This window comes from Oncorhynchus kisutch, linkage group LG20 (genome assembly GCF_002021735.2).
Source record: "Oncorhynchus kisutch isolate 150728-3 linkage group LG20, Okis_V2, whole genome shotgun sequence".
Classification (NCBI taxonomy): Eukaryota; Metazoa; Chordata; class Actinopteri; order Salmoniformes; family Salmonidae; genus Oncorhynchus; species Oncorhynchus kisutch.
This window is the reverse complement of record NC_034193.2, coordinates 14,562,004-14,580,893: the sequence shown is the minus strand read 5'-3', so window position 1 is coordinate 14,580,893 and position 18,890 is coordinate 14,562,004. Positions and strand designations below refer to the sequence as shown.

At 40.8% G+C, this 18,890-nt stretch overlaps 2 protein-coding genes across 4 annotated transcripts; one reads left to right on the top strand and one right to left on the bottom strand.

The window, feature by feature from the left end:
* Window positions 1–514: 514 nt before the first annotated feature.
* Window positions 515–4,158, bottom strand: LOC109865121 (5-hydroxytryptamine receptor 7-like). Its single transcript, XM_020453235.2, has 2 exons — window positions 3,370–4,158; window positions 515–2,679 (listed from the first exon to the last, which is right to left on the bottom strand). Exons 1-2 carry the CDS (start codon window positions 3,849–3,851, stop codon window positions 1,923–1,925), a joined length of 1,239 nt encoding a protein of 412 aa, XP_020308824.2. The 5' UTR covers window positions 3,852–4,158; the 3' UTR covers window positions 515–1,922.
* pank1b (pantothenate kinase 1b) lies at window positions 3,495–17,388 on the top strand. Of its 3 annotated transcripts, none has more exons than XM_031799282.1 (7): window positions 3,495–3,607; window positions 9,917–10,263; window positions 10,584–10,843; window positions 11,407–11,583; window positions 11,675–11,798; window positions 13,329–13,454; window positions 15,550–17,388. In XM_031799282.1, exons 2-7 carry the CDS (start codon window positions 9,934–9,936, stop codon window positions 15,607–15,609), a joined length of 1,077 nt encoding a protein of 358 aa, XP_031655142.1. In that variant the 5' UTR covers window positions 3,495–3,607; window positions 9,917–9,933; the 3' UTR covers window positions 15,610–17,388. The 3 variants fall into 3 exon arrangements, with proteins under 3 accessions (XP_031655142.1, XP_020309066.1, XP_020309068.1); XM_020453477.2 differs by lacking the exon at window positions 3,495–3,607 and adding an exon at window positions 5,679–6,246; XM_020453479.2 differs by lacking the exon at window positions 3,495–3,607 and adding an exon at window positions 6,997–7,250.
* The last annotated feature ends 1,502 nt before the right edge of the window (window positions 17,389–18,890 follow it).

Genomic DNA, 18,890 nt, shown 5'->3' with positions numbered 1-18,890 from the left:
CGATCTAAAATCCTCCCTTACAGCATATTTGTCTAAATCCTAATTGCTTTTTTTTGTTGCTGATCCACAGGGTGCACAAGAGGAACATTTTAGATTTAACCACAAGATAATACAAATACTATAAGTTAAGCTATCCCTCGCTGGTCTATGATTCACACCTCAAAACAAATACCACTTCAAAGAAATAGCCAAGCCAATTGCTTCAGATGCAATGACTCACGTGGAAGCTGTGGGTTCCCTGATGTCAAGTGCCTCCCCCATAGCAAGACAATTAATGCCTTGGTTATAATAATAATACTGATCCCCCCTGTTGAGGCCAGCCCAGCATGTTTCCAAATCCAAATGAAAGCGTGTGATCATCTATGATCCTCTGGTCTCTTCTAGTACATTGTGTTCCTTTTGGTGCTTCAACATTTACTACGGTGTTTGACTGAGCTTTGGCATGAAACAAGCACAGAGTCTAGCACGTCACTGTCAAATTAACACAATTTAGAGTTGTAGCATGATGTGTTGACCTAGTGTATTTTGACATAAAATATAAACATTTCTTAATAGTTAGATTTTATCAATAATGTAACGCAAAACTTTAAGGTAGAACAAGAACTACTACTAAAAATATATAATGTTCCTACATACTGTACAACCTGTTCCTTCTCGTTCTCAGATATGCTATTTAAATATAAAAAATAAAAACATCTGGAATAAATGAACAAATCAAAACAATTGCAATCAAACATTTATGTACCACTATTCACCCTAGTCAACCTTGGCCAATGTCATCCCTATCAACATAAGGTTTTTCTCTACAATATACTTGAATATACATTGAACATTGAATATTTCAGTATACTTGAAAAAGGCCTAGCTTAATGACTGATCAAATAGTAATACATTGATCAAATATATTCACAGTATGTGCTGTACAATGAAGGGTTAATCCCAGTCCTTAACATATCAACATGTACATTTGAGTCATTTAGCAGATGCTCTTATCCAGAGCGACTTACAGGAGCAATTAGGGCTAAGTGCCCTGCTGAAGGCTCAAAACTAGTTATGCTCTAAAGTGCATGGTACATTTGACGAAAAATGCCCATATGACCAACTGTCAAGCTCATATAAATATGTTACTAACATAATTGTGTTGCATGACTGAGTTTGGTCAAAATTCTACACATAATAGTTACAATTTCACAAATGGTTTCGAAGGTGGTTCATTGAACACACCATAAAACAATACATTTTCCTGTTACTCAATATACATAACTGGAACCATGGTTCACCATCTGTGGTGCATATTGTTGAACTTTAAAATGTTGCTTCTTCTTATTTTTTTTAATACATTTCTCACACAAACTTTATGCATCGAGTGTGATTTTCAATTTCAAGTACCAAATACACAGTGATATATCTAACAAAATAACATGATGGCGTCATTTGTCCTACCACAGCCATAGCCTATTATTTGTCCTCTCATCCAATACATCAGAGTGTGCCATGCTATCTAAAAATGTTCTCTGCATTTCACCGTCATCTAACATTTAATTTCTGACAGTGTGCTCTAAAATGCAGAAGAACAGCCATTCAGAATGCCTATCAGAACACTCGATTGAAAATAATTGATTGAGGGAAGATTGTAATCTGACGCTTGGTTTGGGTCTGTCCCAATAACCTGACAAAATGTGGAGCTAATGTTCTTGTGTGTGCCAGGTATGAACAATAATAACAGTTCTTTTCTATACATTTATATAGCCTTCCTCTACTCATGAACTGAATAGGATTCCTCAGTCTAGAGCAATGTTTGCTGACTGGTCCAGAGGGTTATCTGCCTCAATTTAGTCAAATGTCAAATACAATTTTTCATCCAAACCATAGCTTGCCGGTCTCTGTGAGTGAAACGAGAAGTTTAAGAAACACTGTTCTAGCTAGATCACCAGATCTGGTCTCTCAGACAGTTTGAGGGCCTCGTGCATGCTGGCGGCGGAGAGTTTGCGGTTGATGTTCCTATACCTGCAGAGTAGGATGTTACGGTAGGTGGTCCTCAGGTCCCTGTTGAAGAAGGCGTAGATGAAGGGGTTGATGAGGGAGTTGGCGTAGCCCAGCCAGAGCAGGAACCTCTCCACCCAGAGGGGAACGCAGCTACACTCTGGCCCGCAGATGAAGGGCCTGGCCGTGGACAGAAGGAAGAAGGGCAGCCAACAGACGGAGAAGGCCCCCACCACGATGCCCAGGGTGGCGGCCGCCTTCTGTTCCCGTTTGAAGATGGAGATGTTCTTCCTGTCGTTCTTCAGCAGACGAGAGAAACTGGCGCACTCCTCTACCTCCTTCTGGAGCTTAAAGGCCGCGGCCACGCAGTCAACACTGTTGCATTCGTCCTCCACCTTGGGGAAGCCTTGGATGGTGTGCTTGGCGGCACTCACCTTGGCCGCTCGGTAGATGTTGTAGTACATCATCAACATCACCGACATGGGGATGTAGAACGCGACGGCGGTGGAATAGATAGTGTAGCCCACGTCCTGGCTGATTAGACACACCTTGTCGTCGTTGACGTTCTGGGCCCAGCCGAACAACGGGGGAAGGGTGATGGAGGCCGACAGTAGCCACACAGACAGAACTATTTTGGCCATGCATCTCCCACTCTGTCGCACAGGGTAGGTCAAGGGTTTAGTTATGCCTAGGTACCTGTAACGGCAAAGAGATTTGTTTTAAATATTGAGAAGTCGCCGATGGAAGTAATATGATTGACAAAGTAATCACAGGATAGTATAGATTCCTCAAACTCAACTATGGACCTCGAAGCTGATTAGAGGGAAACAATTAAAGAACACAGTGAAGCCAGTTCCCTCTAATCAGGGACGGACTTACCTGGGACACCAGGTGGGTGCAATTATTTATCAGGTAGACCAGAAAACCAGCAGGCTTTGGACCTCGTAGGGCAAGAGTTGAATACCCCTGGTATACTGTAGATCAAAGGGTGGCCAACCATCTTCCTGCTGCAGTGCAGGCTTTTGCTCCAGCCCTTCTCTAACGCACCTGATTATGCTAATCAAGGACCTGATGAGCAGCTGATTAGAAGTAGGTGTGTTAGAGCAGGGCTACAGTAAAAACCTACACCTTCCCCCAGCCCAGAAACTCAAGAGGAGGAGGGTTGGCCACCCCTGGTATAGGGTTGACATAGATACAATAATCCATTCTCAATGTTTCCTCAATTGGTTGAATAAAAAAAACATAAGCAAGTCTGTTCATTGGTGCTAATTGCTGTTGACTTTTCTCATGAGACTAACCTGGATAAATAATGATTTGGGGGAAGACAAAAAGAACATTTGCAATTTATTGGTTTTATTAGGGAGTCGAGACTGCATCTTGACTCACCTGTCTATGCTTATTACACACAGGGTCATGATTGATGCAGTGCAACACATCACGTCCATGGCAATAAAAACGTTGCAGAACACCTGTCCGAAGATCCACTGTCCCCCGATGAGGTCCGTGATGCTGACAAAAGGCATCACCGCCACGGCTATAGACAGGTCCGCGACCGCCAGGGAGACGATGAGATAATTGGAGGGCTGCTTCAGCTTCTTCACAAAGCACACGGATATCACCACAAGTAAGTTACCGCAAATGGTGAGCAAAGTGAGAACAGTGAGAACTCCTCCGATAAGAACCTTCTCCACATTCCCGTGGCTGAGAATTTGCATCCCGCATGTCGTGTCATTTTCCGTGGGGCTCAGAATTGGCAAAGTTGCAGTGGTTGTTTGGTGCGCCCTCAGCAGACGCAGATCCATCTCCGCTGTAGTCATACTGGTCCTGGCAAGTTCCTTCATCAGGTCTTTGGTCAAAGATGATCTCATGAGATTAATAAGGTTTAATTGGTTCCATTCTTATATATTAATCCGTTATTAATAATGCATTGGGAATACATCAATGCACAATGATTATTCCCCCCAACTTCATTGATTCATTAGTCTTTTCCATAATTTCTCCAAATTACCAGTCCCTGTAGTACCCTTTATCCATGCAGCGGCGCCAAGGCAGCAGGTTAATGGGATAGAGTAAATTAATAGGATAAACAGACTCCGGTTAACAAGCTTGGTTTGTGATACATTGTAAAATGTAAGGCGGTTCAATGGTGACCATCGCACGAGTGGCTAGCGCAGCAAAGAACTCTGGAAATGTTGAATCGGCTAGACTGGAGGGAAATATACCGGGATGACGTCAGAAGAACCCGCAGAGGTGTAGGCTAGCCTAGTTAATCGTCGCCACAAAGTCATAATTATGGCTAAGCCCCTTCTATTTCTACAATTTCTCTTCTTATAATCCGATTTTTAACCTAACCTTAACCCCAACCTTATCCACACAGCTAACCTTATGCCTAACACAAACCTTAAATTAAGACCATGCATTTTTGGGATATAGACAATTTTTACTTTGTGGCTGTGCTAACTAGTGACAAACCGTCTAGTTGGAAATTATTCTATAAATATAAAGCATATGCATATCACAGAAGTTTATATTTGATTTGGGTTTTTAGAACGGAGCAACACCTTGTTGCCATTATTTTACCAATTGTAGCTAGTGTGTGCATGTGTGTGAGAGAGGGGGAGAGAGAGATTATTTACTGTTAACTGTTGACTTTTTGTTTATTTCACTTTTCTTTATCCATTTCACTTGCTTTGGCAATGTAAACATATGTTTCCCATGCCAACAAAGCCCCTTGAATTTAATTTAATTGAGAGAGATCGCGAGAGTATCAGATTTATGCACTTTGGCGCCATCCTGAGGCTTTATTATAGGTCAAAATGTTTTTACAATATCCACATTTTTTTCACACTGTCAAATAGTGATTTTATTATATTTAGGATTGATATATTTACATGACAAGGGGCGTAATCTTAAAGTGGCAATCTGTAGTTGCGGCATACATTTTTTGGGGATTTATAAATGAATGATATAGGCCTACCCATTGATTCTTGGAGAATAGAATTTAGAAATGCCTAATTAATTTAGTTAAACTGTCATACTCCATCAGAACCCAAAATATAAGATGGTTATACTCCAATGTTTGTAAACAAAGTAGAATCTAAACAAACACTGTATAGCCTCATACCATGGTTAAAACTATAATTTTGATATAACGGATGGTCGGTCTTCCCTCAGATTTTTTTACCGAAACAGGCTTTGTTATTGTCTGCGGATTGCCACTTTAAAGACTTCAGAAATGTGGGCTAGCTATTTTGTCTATTTATGTTTTAGAATTTTTTAAAACTGGGAAACCCCTGTGTCCTTATTAGGTTAATCTCTCGTGGACAGATTCTCTTGGACAGATTATATTTTCGCGAGAGAGTTTTGCTTCTGGGTAACCGATATAATTATTAAGCCTACTTGTAGGTAGACTACAATGTTGCCTATTGTAATGATACGTGTTACATTGTTCCTATTAGGCCTACAGTGTAACAATGCAATTAATTAGCCCAGTTCTTGATAAACTACACTCCAAGATAATTACACAGTAGGCTAATAAACTGTCCATTTTGCCCAGTCAGTTCATGTGTAACAGTTCATGTGTAACTTCAACTGATTTGGACCATGGGAGATGGCAATAAGAGAAGTTGAAAAATGTAATTATTTGGAGGATCTACGAAACAGACTACAATGACGTAGGCTGCCGGCTGTTTAACTCGGAAGCTGCTGCAGGAGATGAGCATGAAGAAGCAAAATGAACGACAGTGACCTCAGCCGAACGTCCTAGCAGTTGTTGCATTGTTCCACTATCCACTTCGACCCAAGGGCCATCATTATTTTCTGTCGCAATAGATATTTACCAAATAGCCTGACATCGGTCCTTTTGAAGAAACATCGCGGAGGAAAGCGGATCAATTGTCTGAAACTGCCCGCTAGTGCTTTCCCTGCGCCCCCCAAAAATGGATAACGCTAATGGCAAAGCATCGGATCAGAAAAGAACAGGCGTTTGCCAAGATAATGGTTTGACAAATGGATTCCATCCTACACAAACTGGCAACGGGAGCTGCAGTGCCTTATGTTCAAATGGAACCAGTACCAGTGGCGGGTTTAGTAGTAGTAGTAGTAGTAGTAGTAGTAGTGCTGCTGGTGGTGGTGGTAGTGGACATAATGGAATTGAACATTTCCACGATCTTCAGTTCCAGGAAGACGTCCATAATAATGGGTCGCCTCCAAAGCGGTGTCGACTCAGAAGAAGAATGGATTCTGGCAAAAAGAGTAGACCTCGTAAGTAGAATACAATTTTAATACAATGTTTCAGCCTCAATGCTAACTGTCATGTCGGCTGTACACATTCGGTCAAGTTTGCCTACACTTTCTAAGAATCCTCTCATAAATGTCAAGCACAGCAGGGTTTTCTGTCAATGCATTGATTGCACATAATTCGGTGTTTCCGATATTACACATCGAAAGTGAAGATCGCCTGGATTTTCTATGGTGGCATGTCTCTTTTCATGAAACAATGAACCAGTCAGACTTGCTGCTGCATGATAGAATATCGCTTTGTGTTGCAAAGCTTTGCCAAGAATGTCAACAAGCAAGCCTAACCGCCCAATTCCCCAATGTATACTGCTTCTGTAACGAATAATCGGTATGTCGGCCTATGTCTGTGGATAAATAATTTGAAGGCCTATTCCTGTATCCTCAAACTACATTCTAGCTATTTTTAAGAAATGCACAAATAATAAGAATCAAGAACCATAAATAAGTAATTCAGTATTGTTTATAAACATGTTTATCATATACTAATACGACAATCATATTGTTTCACACAATGTAACACTCCCGGTAATAGAACATGAGGTGTATCCTCCCTCCCCCCTTGCTATTGTGAGATCTTTGATGCTATCCGTTGAACCGTTTCATTGGTCGTTTCAAAGTCAGGAGGTGTGTTGAAATCGCTGCTGATATGAGAGCCAACTCCCTTTGACCAATCAGCCGACAGTACTTGCTTAATAAGGGGGGTTGGCTGAAGAAACTAACAGAGCAGCCAGCTTTATTAACAGCACAGTATGTTTCTCTGTTTCCACTATAACACTGTAAAACAAGTTTGTCACTCACCATGTCAGTTAAGTGTAGCCTGCTTTATTGCTGCGACGACATTATGCCACAATGCAATAGGGCTGATTGAGTGATACTACTACTTATAGCCCAAGTCTTGGATTGAAGTTTCTTTGACCATAAGCACTTTGACCTGAGGATCACAATGAAGCTTATTGTTAAAAAACCAGGTAAGAGTTTCTACTGTATTGTATTTTAAAGGGCTGAAATGTACTTATTTACTTACTTTTATTTGCATATTAACATCTCTTGCTACCTTGGCTGAATCAAATCTCAAGCGGACAAACAGCAATTTTCCTAATTTCTTGAATACTGCAATGCTATACACTTTGGGCGTGCTTCTGGAACGATTTGGCTGGTTTATTATCTGTGTGGTGAATGCATGCAGATCAACCATTAGTCCAAGAAGTTGCTACACTATGCTGGCTTGTCTGTGTTCCTCTGGGCACTGTTCAAATATGTCTGGAATCCAAACAGACAGCTTCTATTATATCATTGAATGGTAGTGATTGTGAACAAGAGCTGCAAGTTGATAAAATGCACTTGGCATGAAGACAAATACACATGTTTTCCCTCCAGCAGAGGAGGCTGGTGGGAGGAGCTATAGGAGGACGGGCTCATTGTAATGACTGGAATGGAATCAATGGAACAGTCGATCGTGGTTTCCATATGTTTGATCCGTTTGATATCGTTCCTATTATTCCATTACAGCCATTTCAATGAGCCTGTACTCCTATAGCTCCTCCCTCCAGACTCCTCTGCCCTCCAGTATGATCAATCGAATAAGCATAATATGCTTATTGGTAGTTCCCCTTATATGCAACAAACTGAGTAGCAAATGGAGTTATGCTGTGCCAGTCACTCAACTATGAAAATATATGGTGTTAAATCCTTAACTTTTGTTGCACATTAATGTTAGGCTACTGTTAGGCTCTACTCTGACTAGCTGCTGAGAACTTTGCTCTGTGGGTGGGGGAATAAACACACCTTTCACCTATAAGTGCTGCCAGTCACGGTGCCCTGGCTTCCAGGGCCCAGATTCACAAATCCTTCTGAGGAAAACATTTATTCTTAACTGTTATTTTTTCCTTAACTATAGACTTATGAAGAAAGATAAGCAAAGTTGCTATTCCTCAAAGGTTCTTGGAAATGTACTTGCACTATTTCTTATGTTTCTCCTTAAGCAAAAAGTTAAGAAGAAATCAGATTCTTGAAAATAAGTTATTGGAAATGTTATTAATTCCAAGATAGCTAAACCCTTGTCTTACACTCAGGGCAGTGAGAAAAAAAGCTAATGAAAGCAATTGAACATGTTTAATCCACTCACATACTTCATCTGTAAATTTCAGCATGGATTATTTTAAACGCAAGAACATGTTTTAGAACAGTAATCTCAGTAAGACATATGCTTGTATGATTGCCATTGCTAGCTAGATAGCTAGCTAAAATGGTTGCCTAGCAACACAATCTTAAGAAGATTTGTAAGAGATATTTGAGGTTGTAAGAAAATCTTAAGATATTGTTGAGGAATTGAACTCACAAACTATCGAATTAACTTCTTTTTGTTTCTTAGGAACTTTTTAACGTTTTTACGTAAGAAGTGTTTTGTGAATCTGGGCCCTGGTTACAGCCCTGGGCCCCCGATTCACAAAACCTTATTAAGAAGAAATGTCTTAATTAACTGTCATTTTTTTCTTTAACTAGACTTAAGAAGAAAGTTAAGCAAGCTGCTAAGGTTATTGGAAATGTCATTGCGCTATTTCTTATGTTTCAAAAAGTTAAGAAGAAATCAGAAAATAAAGTTCTTGGAAATGTTGTTAATTCCAAGATAGTTAAACCCATGTCTTAAACTCAGGGCAGTGAGAGAAAAAGCTCATGAAAGCAATTGAGACTGGGCTCAGACATTAACTGAGGAGTGGCATAAATGGAAACATTCAGTCAAATACCTCCTCTGTAAAATGACAGTGAAATCATTGCAAAGCAAGATCTGTCTGTAGCACCGCTGACCGATGTATTGAAATCGGGTGATTAAGTCAGTAAAGATTCCAGAGTATATTCTAGAAATTGATTGTCCAACCCAGATTGCACCACCATTACACCTCTGATATCAACAATTACATCTCAAATTGGACTATTTTAAGCACCCAAGAATGTCTTTTGGTTACAGTTTTTCTGTAGCTTTGCACAGAGTTGAATGTAACCAGTCTGGTTTGTGGAATGAGCCATAAGGGACTTTACACCCCTCTGTCAAATGAAGTGCTATTGATTTAAAAGCCAGGGGGAAGGAACCAGTTTGCCTGCCTGTGTATTGACTACATACAGTATTCATTGTACTGTACAATCAGTAGTAAATTGAGGGTTGGGCAGACTCTCCAGGCAATCTTCTCTCCATGCTGGTGTTTCCATGGCAACAAAGCCCTCAGCTTTTGTTGCAGAATGAACATACTGCTGTGAATTTGAGGACCCCCTTCCTCCTCTCCCTTCCTCCCCTCTTCCTCCCTTCCCACCTCTCGCCAAAAAAGAGAGGAACATGTCAGTGATCGCTTATAAGAAGACATGATGTGTGCATAGTATGACATGATGGTTTCGTCTTCAATGAAATCAAGTTAGAAAATGCAACATAGGTCTGCACGGTTGATTGGAAGCCTGACCTATATGGAGCAATAGCTTAGTTGTGACATAGACAGAACACTAGAGGACGATCTTTTGAGAGCTTGTGTATCCATTTGTTGAAAGATAATTTAGCATAACTTCTAAAGAGCTAAACAGTACTTTTCTACAGACAAAGGTGACTAAGCTCCAATTCATCTCTTAAACATTTTGTTTTCTATTCCAGCCTTCCCCTGGTTTGGGATGGACATCGGCGGCACTCTGGTGAAGCTGGTCTACTTCGAGCCCAAGGACTTCACGGCGGAGGAGGAGGAGGTGGAGAGCCTGAAGAGCATCCGCCACTTCCTGACCTCCAACGTGGCCTACGGCAACACGGGCATCCGCGACGTCCACCTGGAGCTCAAGAACCTAACCATGTGCGGCCGGAAGGGTAACCTGCACTTCATCCGCTTCCCCACCCAGGACATGCTGGGCTTCATCCAGATGGGCCGAGATAAGAACTTCTCCAGCCTGCACACCACACTCTGCGCCACTGGCGGAGGGGCCTACAAGTTTGAGGACGACTTTAGGACGGTGTGTGATGGTTGGAAGAACTATTGGGTGTTGTCAGACAGGGAGACTGACTGATAGTGACAGACGATGTGTATTTGTTTATTGCATGTTATTACATGTGTCATTAGTCAGTTAAAGATTGCGTGGCATGATCATTGACGGCAACATGGTTTCTCATGTGATTAGATGAGAGTTGATGTATGTGGTTGGTTCAGACTCGCCTGGTCTAGTTACAGACAGCTCATGCTCAAAGTTGGAGCAGTTACCATTGCATATCAAAACCACTCCAGTTTCTACTCCTGCCCTATAGTCTTATACATCTTCTGCTTTCCATCTCCCAGATCGCCAACCTAAAGCTCCAGAAGCTGGATGAACTGGACTGTCTCATCCAGGGTCTTCTCTATGTGGACTCAGTAGGGTTCAATGGCCATCCAGAGTGCTACTTTTTCGAGAACCCCTCCGACCCCGAGAGTGAGAACTGTGTCAAGAAAACGTGTTGCCTTGACAACCCCTTCCCCATGTTGTTGGTAAACATTGGCTCAGGCGTCAGCATGCTGGCAGTCTATTCGAAGGACAACTACAAACGGGTCACAGGCACCAGGTAAACAAATGTAATCTGTTGCTTCTAGGTAAACCAAGGTAATCGTGTCATTCAATGTCATGATAGCTGTATGTATTTGATCTGATAACACAGTTCTGTCACAATACCTTTGCTCGCATCCTTCTGTATTCGATGTATTCATGTTTTGAGTGTAGATAAGTTACCATGGTTCCTAACGTAGACAAATATAACAAAACAACTGTGAAAAAACTGGTTGAATCAATGTTGTTTCCATGTCATTTCAACAAAAAATTCAATGTTTTTATATAATCTTATTTAACATTGAATCAAATTGGAAAAATGCATGGATTTGAAAAAAGTAATCAAAGTAAGGGAATTTTAGAATTTTGTTTTTTCACCAAACGTCTACCTAAATCCAATGACACAGTGCCATTTTTTGTTTTGTTTTCACGTTGAATTCACATTAGTTGACAACTCAACCAAATGTAAACCAAAACTAGATGTAGAAATTATGTCTGTGCCCAGTGGGTTGTTTCCTGCAAGCTAAACAGATGTGCACAACCCATAGAGTAGAAGCTCACATAATTGCCTGTCCCCCACAGTTTGGGAGGTGGGACGTTCCTAGGCCTATGCTGCTTGCTGACTGGCTGCGAGACATTTGAGGAGGCCCTGGAAATGGCGGCGAAGGGGGACAGCAGCAACGTGGACAAACTGGTGAAGGACATCTACGGAGGAGACTATGAACGCTTCGGTCTCCAGGGGTCTACTGTTGCATCTAGGTGAAGTTTAAGTTAACTAATACCTCAAGTAAACGTATGCGTTGAAAACAGAGTATTATGGAAACTAACCCGATTCGTTAATTTCTTGCAGTTTTGGTCATATGATGAGCAAGGAGAAGCGTGACAGCATCAGTAAGGAGGACCTAGCCCGAGCCACTCTCGTCACCATCACCAACAACATTGGCTCTATTGCTCGTATGTGTGCGGTTAATGAGGTACAAAGGCAAAGGTTGTTGTCACATCAGCAATCAAATTCCGTTTAACTTCGTTGAGTCATTCTAATAGTGTGACGATACACGTAACTGAAAAGAATAATGGAAACACTTTGTTGGTGTTTCTTTTATTTTGTTGGTTACCTGTAGCACACTGGGGTGTGACAGAAGGGTTGAAGTTCTCACAAAGTTATTTTCTGTCATCATAAAACAAAGGAGTGAAGTGGACAGCCAGTGTGATGGATGATGGGAATGGACTCTGTGTGCTTTCAGCTTCTTTACAGTGTTGCCTTGTGGCATGGAGATCAAGCAGCATTGTACAGGGCTATCAAAGCACACAGAACAACAACAGTAAGCTTTCTGACACAAATCAAGAGCTTTGGACTATAAGTTTCTATCTACATTTTTGTCAAAATGTACTTTTTGACATAGCCTTGTTCTGTATGATGTTCTCTACCTACAGTATATGGTGCTCTAAATAGCTCATTTCGTGTTGTTAAGTTCAAAAGGATACAAGATAAAATTGCCGACACCATTCAAACCAATGAGGTTTCGGAAAACATTAAAGCCAATTATCTCAGAATCATCTTTTTGCAGATAGAACCTTAGGGGGGGGGGGGGATTTTTCTGAGCTCTGGTGCATTTAACCCATTAGATCGGTGTGTTTGGACTGGTGTGAACACCATGAACACTCGCGAGCACACTAAATAGCGCACTAAATAACGCACCGTGGTTCGCTCAAAAAGTGTGGTCTCAGTCCGATTCAATTCGTACTGTGGTGCAGTTCACTGCAAGATTATCTTCCCCTTTGAGCAACCCCATTGTAATGTTTTGAGTGCAATGTACACAAGTGTACATTTGATTCAGCTTTCTAGCTACTTATGCATGTAGAGAACAGTGTATGAATTGGAGGAAGTCTTACGACTTCCCTGCACAGTGCACCACTTCTTTGCTTTGGCGGATTGTTATTTAGAATGAGTAGTCTTGTCATTCTGGCAGCCCCGTAACTATGTAATTAACAGAAGTTGAGCCGTTCGTTATTGGCTACTGCTCAATCTTTCTCTCCCCTGCTGCTGAGTCACTGAAGCTTAAGATTGATTCTACTGCTGCTGCTGCTACTTCAGGTTTTCTCCCCTATTTCATCTTAATCATTTTATTTAACTAGGCAAGTCAATTATTATTTTACGATGGCCTACCCGGGCCAAACACTAACCCGGACGACGCTGGGCCAATAGTGCGCTGCCCTTTGGGATCCCAATCATGGCCGGTTGTGAAACAGCCCGGGATCGAACCAGGGTTTGTAGGGATACCTCTAGCACTGAGATGCAGGGCCTTAGACCGCTGTGCCACTTGGGAGCCCTAGATGGCAGCCAGACACCCATCTATGCTATTAATCTGAGAGCAAGCCCAAGGTCTTCAAACAAATATTTTTGTGGACATATCTTTCTTTGAAAATATCTCATTCCATCTTGCTTTGTGAAACAGTCATTCTAAAAAAGTCTGGTTTACAAATGGTTCAATGTTGTCTTTCAGAAAATTGAAAGAGTGGTGTTTGTTGGGAATTTCCTGAGAATCAATACTGTGTCAACGAAGCTGCTTGCTTATGCCATGGATTTTTGGTCCAAAGGACAATTAAAAGCTCTCTTCTTAGAGCATGAGGTAAGTAGTTTGCGATATGGTCATATGCTCATTGGAATGCGTTGATCTAAGGGCAGTGTCACTGAGTCACTTCACAATGCTATTATAACGTATGTGTAGTGTGAGGGATGTTCCTATGCTCGAAGGGGCTGATTCAGACTGAGGAAATCTATGCTTTTTTACATGTTTTTATTTAAGCACTTCAAATGTGTCGAATACAACAGGTTACCTTACCATGAAATGATTACTTACAAGCCCTTAACCACCAAGGCAGTTCAAGAAATAGAATTAAGAAAATATTTACTAAATAAACAAAATAAAAAAGTAACACAATAAAATAACGAGGCTATATGCAGGGGTACCGGTACCGAGTCAATGTGCGGGGGTACAGGTTAGTCGAGGTAATTTGTATATGTAGGTCGGGGTAAAGTGACAATGTGATGGTATGGGTGGCCATTTGATTAATTGTTCAGCAGTCTTATGGCTTGGCTCAGTAGTATTAAGACTGACATTGTGCAGGTGTCTAACACGCTTTGCGGGTGTGGCTCCCTTATGCCCGCTAAAAACCCTTCAACTTGCTGGCCAATAGATTTTATTTTGGAGTTTTCATTCCATAGGGTTTTCAGTCCATCTGCCTAAAGCCGTCCCTTTAAATATGGATTACCTTTCATTAGATTTTTCTCAAGACTCAGAAGAATAAATTGAAAGAATGGTTCAGAATATTAGAGATCAATGAAAGAAAGACATCTAAATATATGTATATTCGTCTCTGTTTCCGCACCAATTTGTAGATGCAAAAATACTCTGATCTTGTAGATTATTTAGGGTTCGTAAAGTATTTATGAGTAATACAAAAAAAACTGGTTTGGAGAGCGTGTATGCACAAAATATATTGGTGAATCAAAAATACAGTTTGATTCTTCCTGAAACTTTCCATATTCAATTGTTTAATCCTTTAAATATTGGATGGTGAAAAAAGTGTAGAATAGGGGTTGAAGAATAGTTCTATAAATCTACTCTAATCCTCACTAATCATGGAACTGTGATGACAATGGTCCAGTCGTCGTGAACCGTATGGCAGGTTTAAACTGCTACGTGTGGTATGTGTTCCATAATGATTCCAATAGGCTACATGTCCCAGATTATTGCACAACATGTAATACGTTAGCCTAATATGGTGCACTATTGCTAGTGACTCTCATGAACAACCACACGGACCCGAGAGAGGAAAGAAAGGTCAACTAATGATGGAATGGAAGGATGCAAAAATGTAGGCTACAAATTGAAACTAACACTAAGTGATAGTAGTTAAAAATGCATGTGGCACAGGAGGCTGCTGAGGGGAGGACGGCTGGAATGGAGTGAATGGAATGGTATCAAACACATGGAAATCATTTGTTTGATTAGATCGATTACCATTCCATTCCAGCCATTACTATGAGCTCGTCTTCCCCAATTAAGGAACAACCAACCTCATGTGGTATGTGGGTATTACTGACGGTGGCTACCGATAGTGGCTAATATTTAACGTGATAGGCTACAAATGGAAACAGAGAATATAATGAAACATTTGAGAGTGCACAAAGGTTCAATTTGGCGCGACATTGCTCATGTCGATGCCCTGTGATCACGTGAACTAGGCTGCAGTAGGCTACCAATTTGGGGTGCGTCTCCAAGTTTTGTCCCTGCAAGCTAATAGGCCGTACAGTAAAAATTCTGCATAAGATCACAGCAGCTTATGTTGACTGTGCTTTTCAGTTCGCTGACTGGCTTCACATTTGTCTCCAGCGACCATAAGAAAATGTCGATCTGAAACAATTATCATTTATATTTACATACATATATTTACTCTGTGTTTCCCCATGCTTCAGTTCAAAGGTCAGAATGCGTGCAGAGAGGATAGTATGTGTGAAAATAATTACGTTTAAGCAGCACACTTGTTGTTCTTTTAGTCTCCTAATTGTACCATGAAAAGGTTAAACAAACAGATCATCTGCGTATGTTTGGATAGGTTACAATTGGGTGCTGAGCAGGAATCTCAAGGTTGCTGATGATAATATCCTGGTCAAATACCTGATCAGATAATGAACTGACCTGAGCCCTCTGTGTTTTTCAGGGTTATTTCGGGGCTGTCGGTGCCTTCCTGGAGCTACTGAAAATGACAGACGACCTTTAAGACGGACAGACGGATGCAGACGAAACCCTAACTCTCACCACAAGATGCTGCTGCTCTACAGTTCCGGAAAAGCCACTGACTGGCCAAAATGGTGGAAAAGCCACTGACTGGCCAAAATGGTGGAAAAGCCACTGACTGGCCAAAATGGTGGAAAAGCCACTGACTGGCCAAAATGGGGAAAAGCCATTTGAATAGTTTAACTGTTTTAAGAGGTTCTGCTAATTATCCTCCTCCTCGTCTGCTGATGTTTTAGAAAACAGATTTTTAATATTATGAATACAGGCTGGAGGAGATGAGGTTGGCATTTTGTTTGCCACTTTAAAGTCAACATGTGTGGTACTTCCTGTTTATAAAAGCCCTAACTGTATATTGTGTGCTTAAGCCAAACGCTACTGGTCCCTGATAGTATGTGTGTTTTGGGACCATATTTGTTATTTTATTTTTACAAGATGTAAGTAGCTAAATTGATCTTTAAATTAGGAGCATTAGCTTTCAACTAGCCTTCACACTTTTTTTTCCTAATCAATCATCCTAACCCATTGTTCTGTGATATGATTTGAGATACAATCAAATGTATTATCCTACTGTACATGGGAATAGTAAGCAGTTACTATATCAACTGCTTCTGTCAACCCATCATCTGTGGTTTGGCCAATTTGTGAAATTTTGACCATTAAGCAGTAGCTAAATTTGACATCATATGTTGCGGGTTGATTTTGTGAAATAATACGCTGCAATACCTCAAAGAACATTTTACATAATGGATATTTTTTTATCAGTAGCAGTGGAATGACCAGTTCCCCAAATCCTTCCTCTGCATTCACTTTAATGCAGTATTCTGTCTCTCCTTCCCTGTTCCATGCCTTATAATTCTGTCACTATTTTAAGGAAACTGTTAACTTTGGGACCAAGCATTCAGTACTAAATGATCCTTAGAAACTTCACAAAGTAGATGTTCCTCAGAAAAGCCGACTCACTGATATGGACTAGCCCAGCAGGTGCGATACAAAGTGTCCTTTGTGAGTCATGAGATTCCAAACCTTTACATAAAGGAACTTTTTAAGAGTTCTAAAAACAAGTTAATTCTACAGTTTTCGTTCTCATCAAAGTGGGTGTCCATTTATGCCTGACTTCCTACCTGTAATAATCAGTATGTGTTTTATGATTGTAATTGAATATGTTTTGGATGTACTCTAGTTGAAAGGAGATTTGATTCTCCTACGGTATCTCTTGGTTAAATTTCATGACATTTCATGATGGCGTTTTGGTTTCAAGTGAAACTGCATAGCTGGCCTGTGAACCGCTGTGTGCTGCATACCCTTCTGCCTTCCTTGCCCTCTTCAGAGGGTCCCGTGACCATCCTCCTCATCCAAACGATACACCCAGGCTGCGTCTAAAATGGCACCCTATTCCCTATAGTACGATACTTTGGAACAGATCACTCTGTTCCCTATATAGTGCACTACTTTTGACCAGGGCCCATGATTTTGGTCAAAAGTAGTGCACTATATAGGGAATATGTTGCCATCTTGGACTCATACCCAGACTGACTTAGCTAACATCATATATTTTTATTTTTAATCCCAATGCAACCTGTGGGAGTTTTCAGCTGTAAGTTAGGACAGATGTTCAAATGTGCTTTATGCTTTATTACTGTATAGAACATGGCGAATAATAATATATGTAACTCAGAACCTGATTGAACTGGATTACTGACCTGGGCCTTGCTATATATTCAGCCGTGCTTCCTTGTCGTCATTAAAACTGTTCTCTAAACTGTTTTGTCTAACCTGATGAGATGTTGAGTTTGTTGCATTCACATCCTGATGTACCGCCTTTTCCCCGTTGTGCCTATAACACTTGCTTAGTGAAGAAGGTACAGTATTTTGTGACGCGTACAGTGCCTAGTGAAAGTCTACAGACCCTTGCACTGCTTTCACACTTTGCCTCCTTAAACTTCAAACTATAAAGAGATTACGTTGAGACGTTCTCCCACGGATCTACACAAGCATTTAGTTTCACCCGCAGTAGTATCTGGTAAATATGTGTATGTGACCAATACATTTGATTTTGATTTGTATTTTTTAGCTACTTCACATTTTCAAAGTGAAAGAAACATTTGAAATTTTCTGAAATACATTTTTAAAATGAAGAAGTCTTGATTGCAAAGATCTTCACGCATCTAAAATACTTTTAGGAGAAAATACTTGAATGAAAAAATGACAATTTGTTGAATGAGATCCATCTGTTTGCAAAAGTAGTGGTTCTCGTGATTGAATAACAACTCCCACTGTCTGTAAGGTCCCTCAGTTGGATAGTGAATGTCAAACAATGATTGAAACTCAAGAGCTACCGATGAGATTTATGAGCATGTCTGGGATACATTTTTATACAGGCATAATGTAACCTTTATTTAACTAGGCAAGTCAGTTAAGAACAAATTCTTATTTACAATGACGGCCTAGGAATAGTGGGTTAGCTGCCTTGTTCAGAGGCAGAATGACAGATTTTTACCTTGTCAGCATGGGGATTTGATCTAGCAACCTTGCTAGGTTACTGGCCCAACGCTGTAACCACTAGGCTACCTGTCGGGGGAGGTTAAGAAATAACTCCAAGCCACCTTACGATTACACCCCAGATCAGCTAGATGCAGGCAAGAGTGAGCAAGGCAGTATTGAATGTGTCACTGCTGTCACTTTGACTACTCCAATTTGTTTCTTGACATGCACACCTACATTATAAACGTTCATTCGTAGGCTAGGTTGTAGCAACCTCATGATGGGTATAGGGAATGGTCAAGTATGGTAGTTAGAACACTATATTGAATATGGTCTTTATAGTGGCAGCATCATATTAAGGGAATATCACTGACAGTGACTGGGGAGTTTGTCAGGATCAAAGCAACTTGAAACACTAGAATGGCTTTCCAAGAGTTGAGTGTTTCTGAGTGGTCCAGTCTCAATGCTGTCTTAAATATATTAGAAAATCAGAGTTTGTCAGGATCAAAAGAAATATGAAAGGAGCAAAGCCCAGGTAAAAAGTTAGAGCAAAACCTACCTCAGTCTTTTGAAAACCTAACCCTGGGATAGAGTTTTATTTTTAGGGACAGTTGCACAAATGTGTATGCAAAAGACACACCAGAATGGCTTTCCAAGAGGTGCTGGGTGTTCCTTAGTGGTCTAGTCTCAGTGCTGACTTAAATTTGCTTAAATATCGCTATCCATCAATGACCATGTCCATCAATGACTCCCAACAAAACTGACTGAGCTTGAGCAATATTG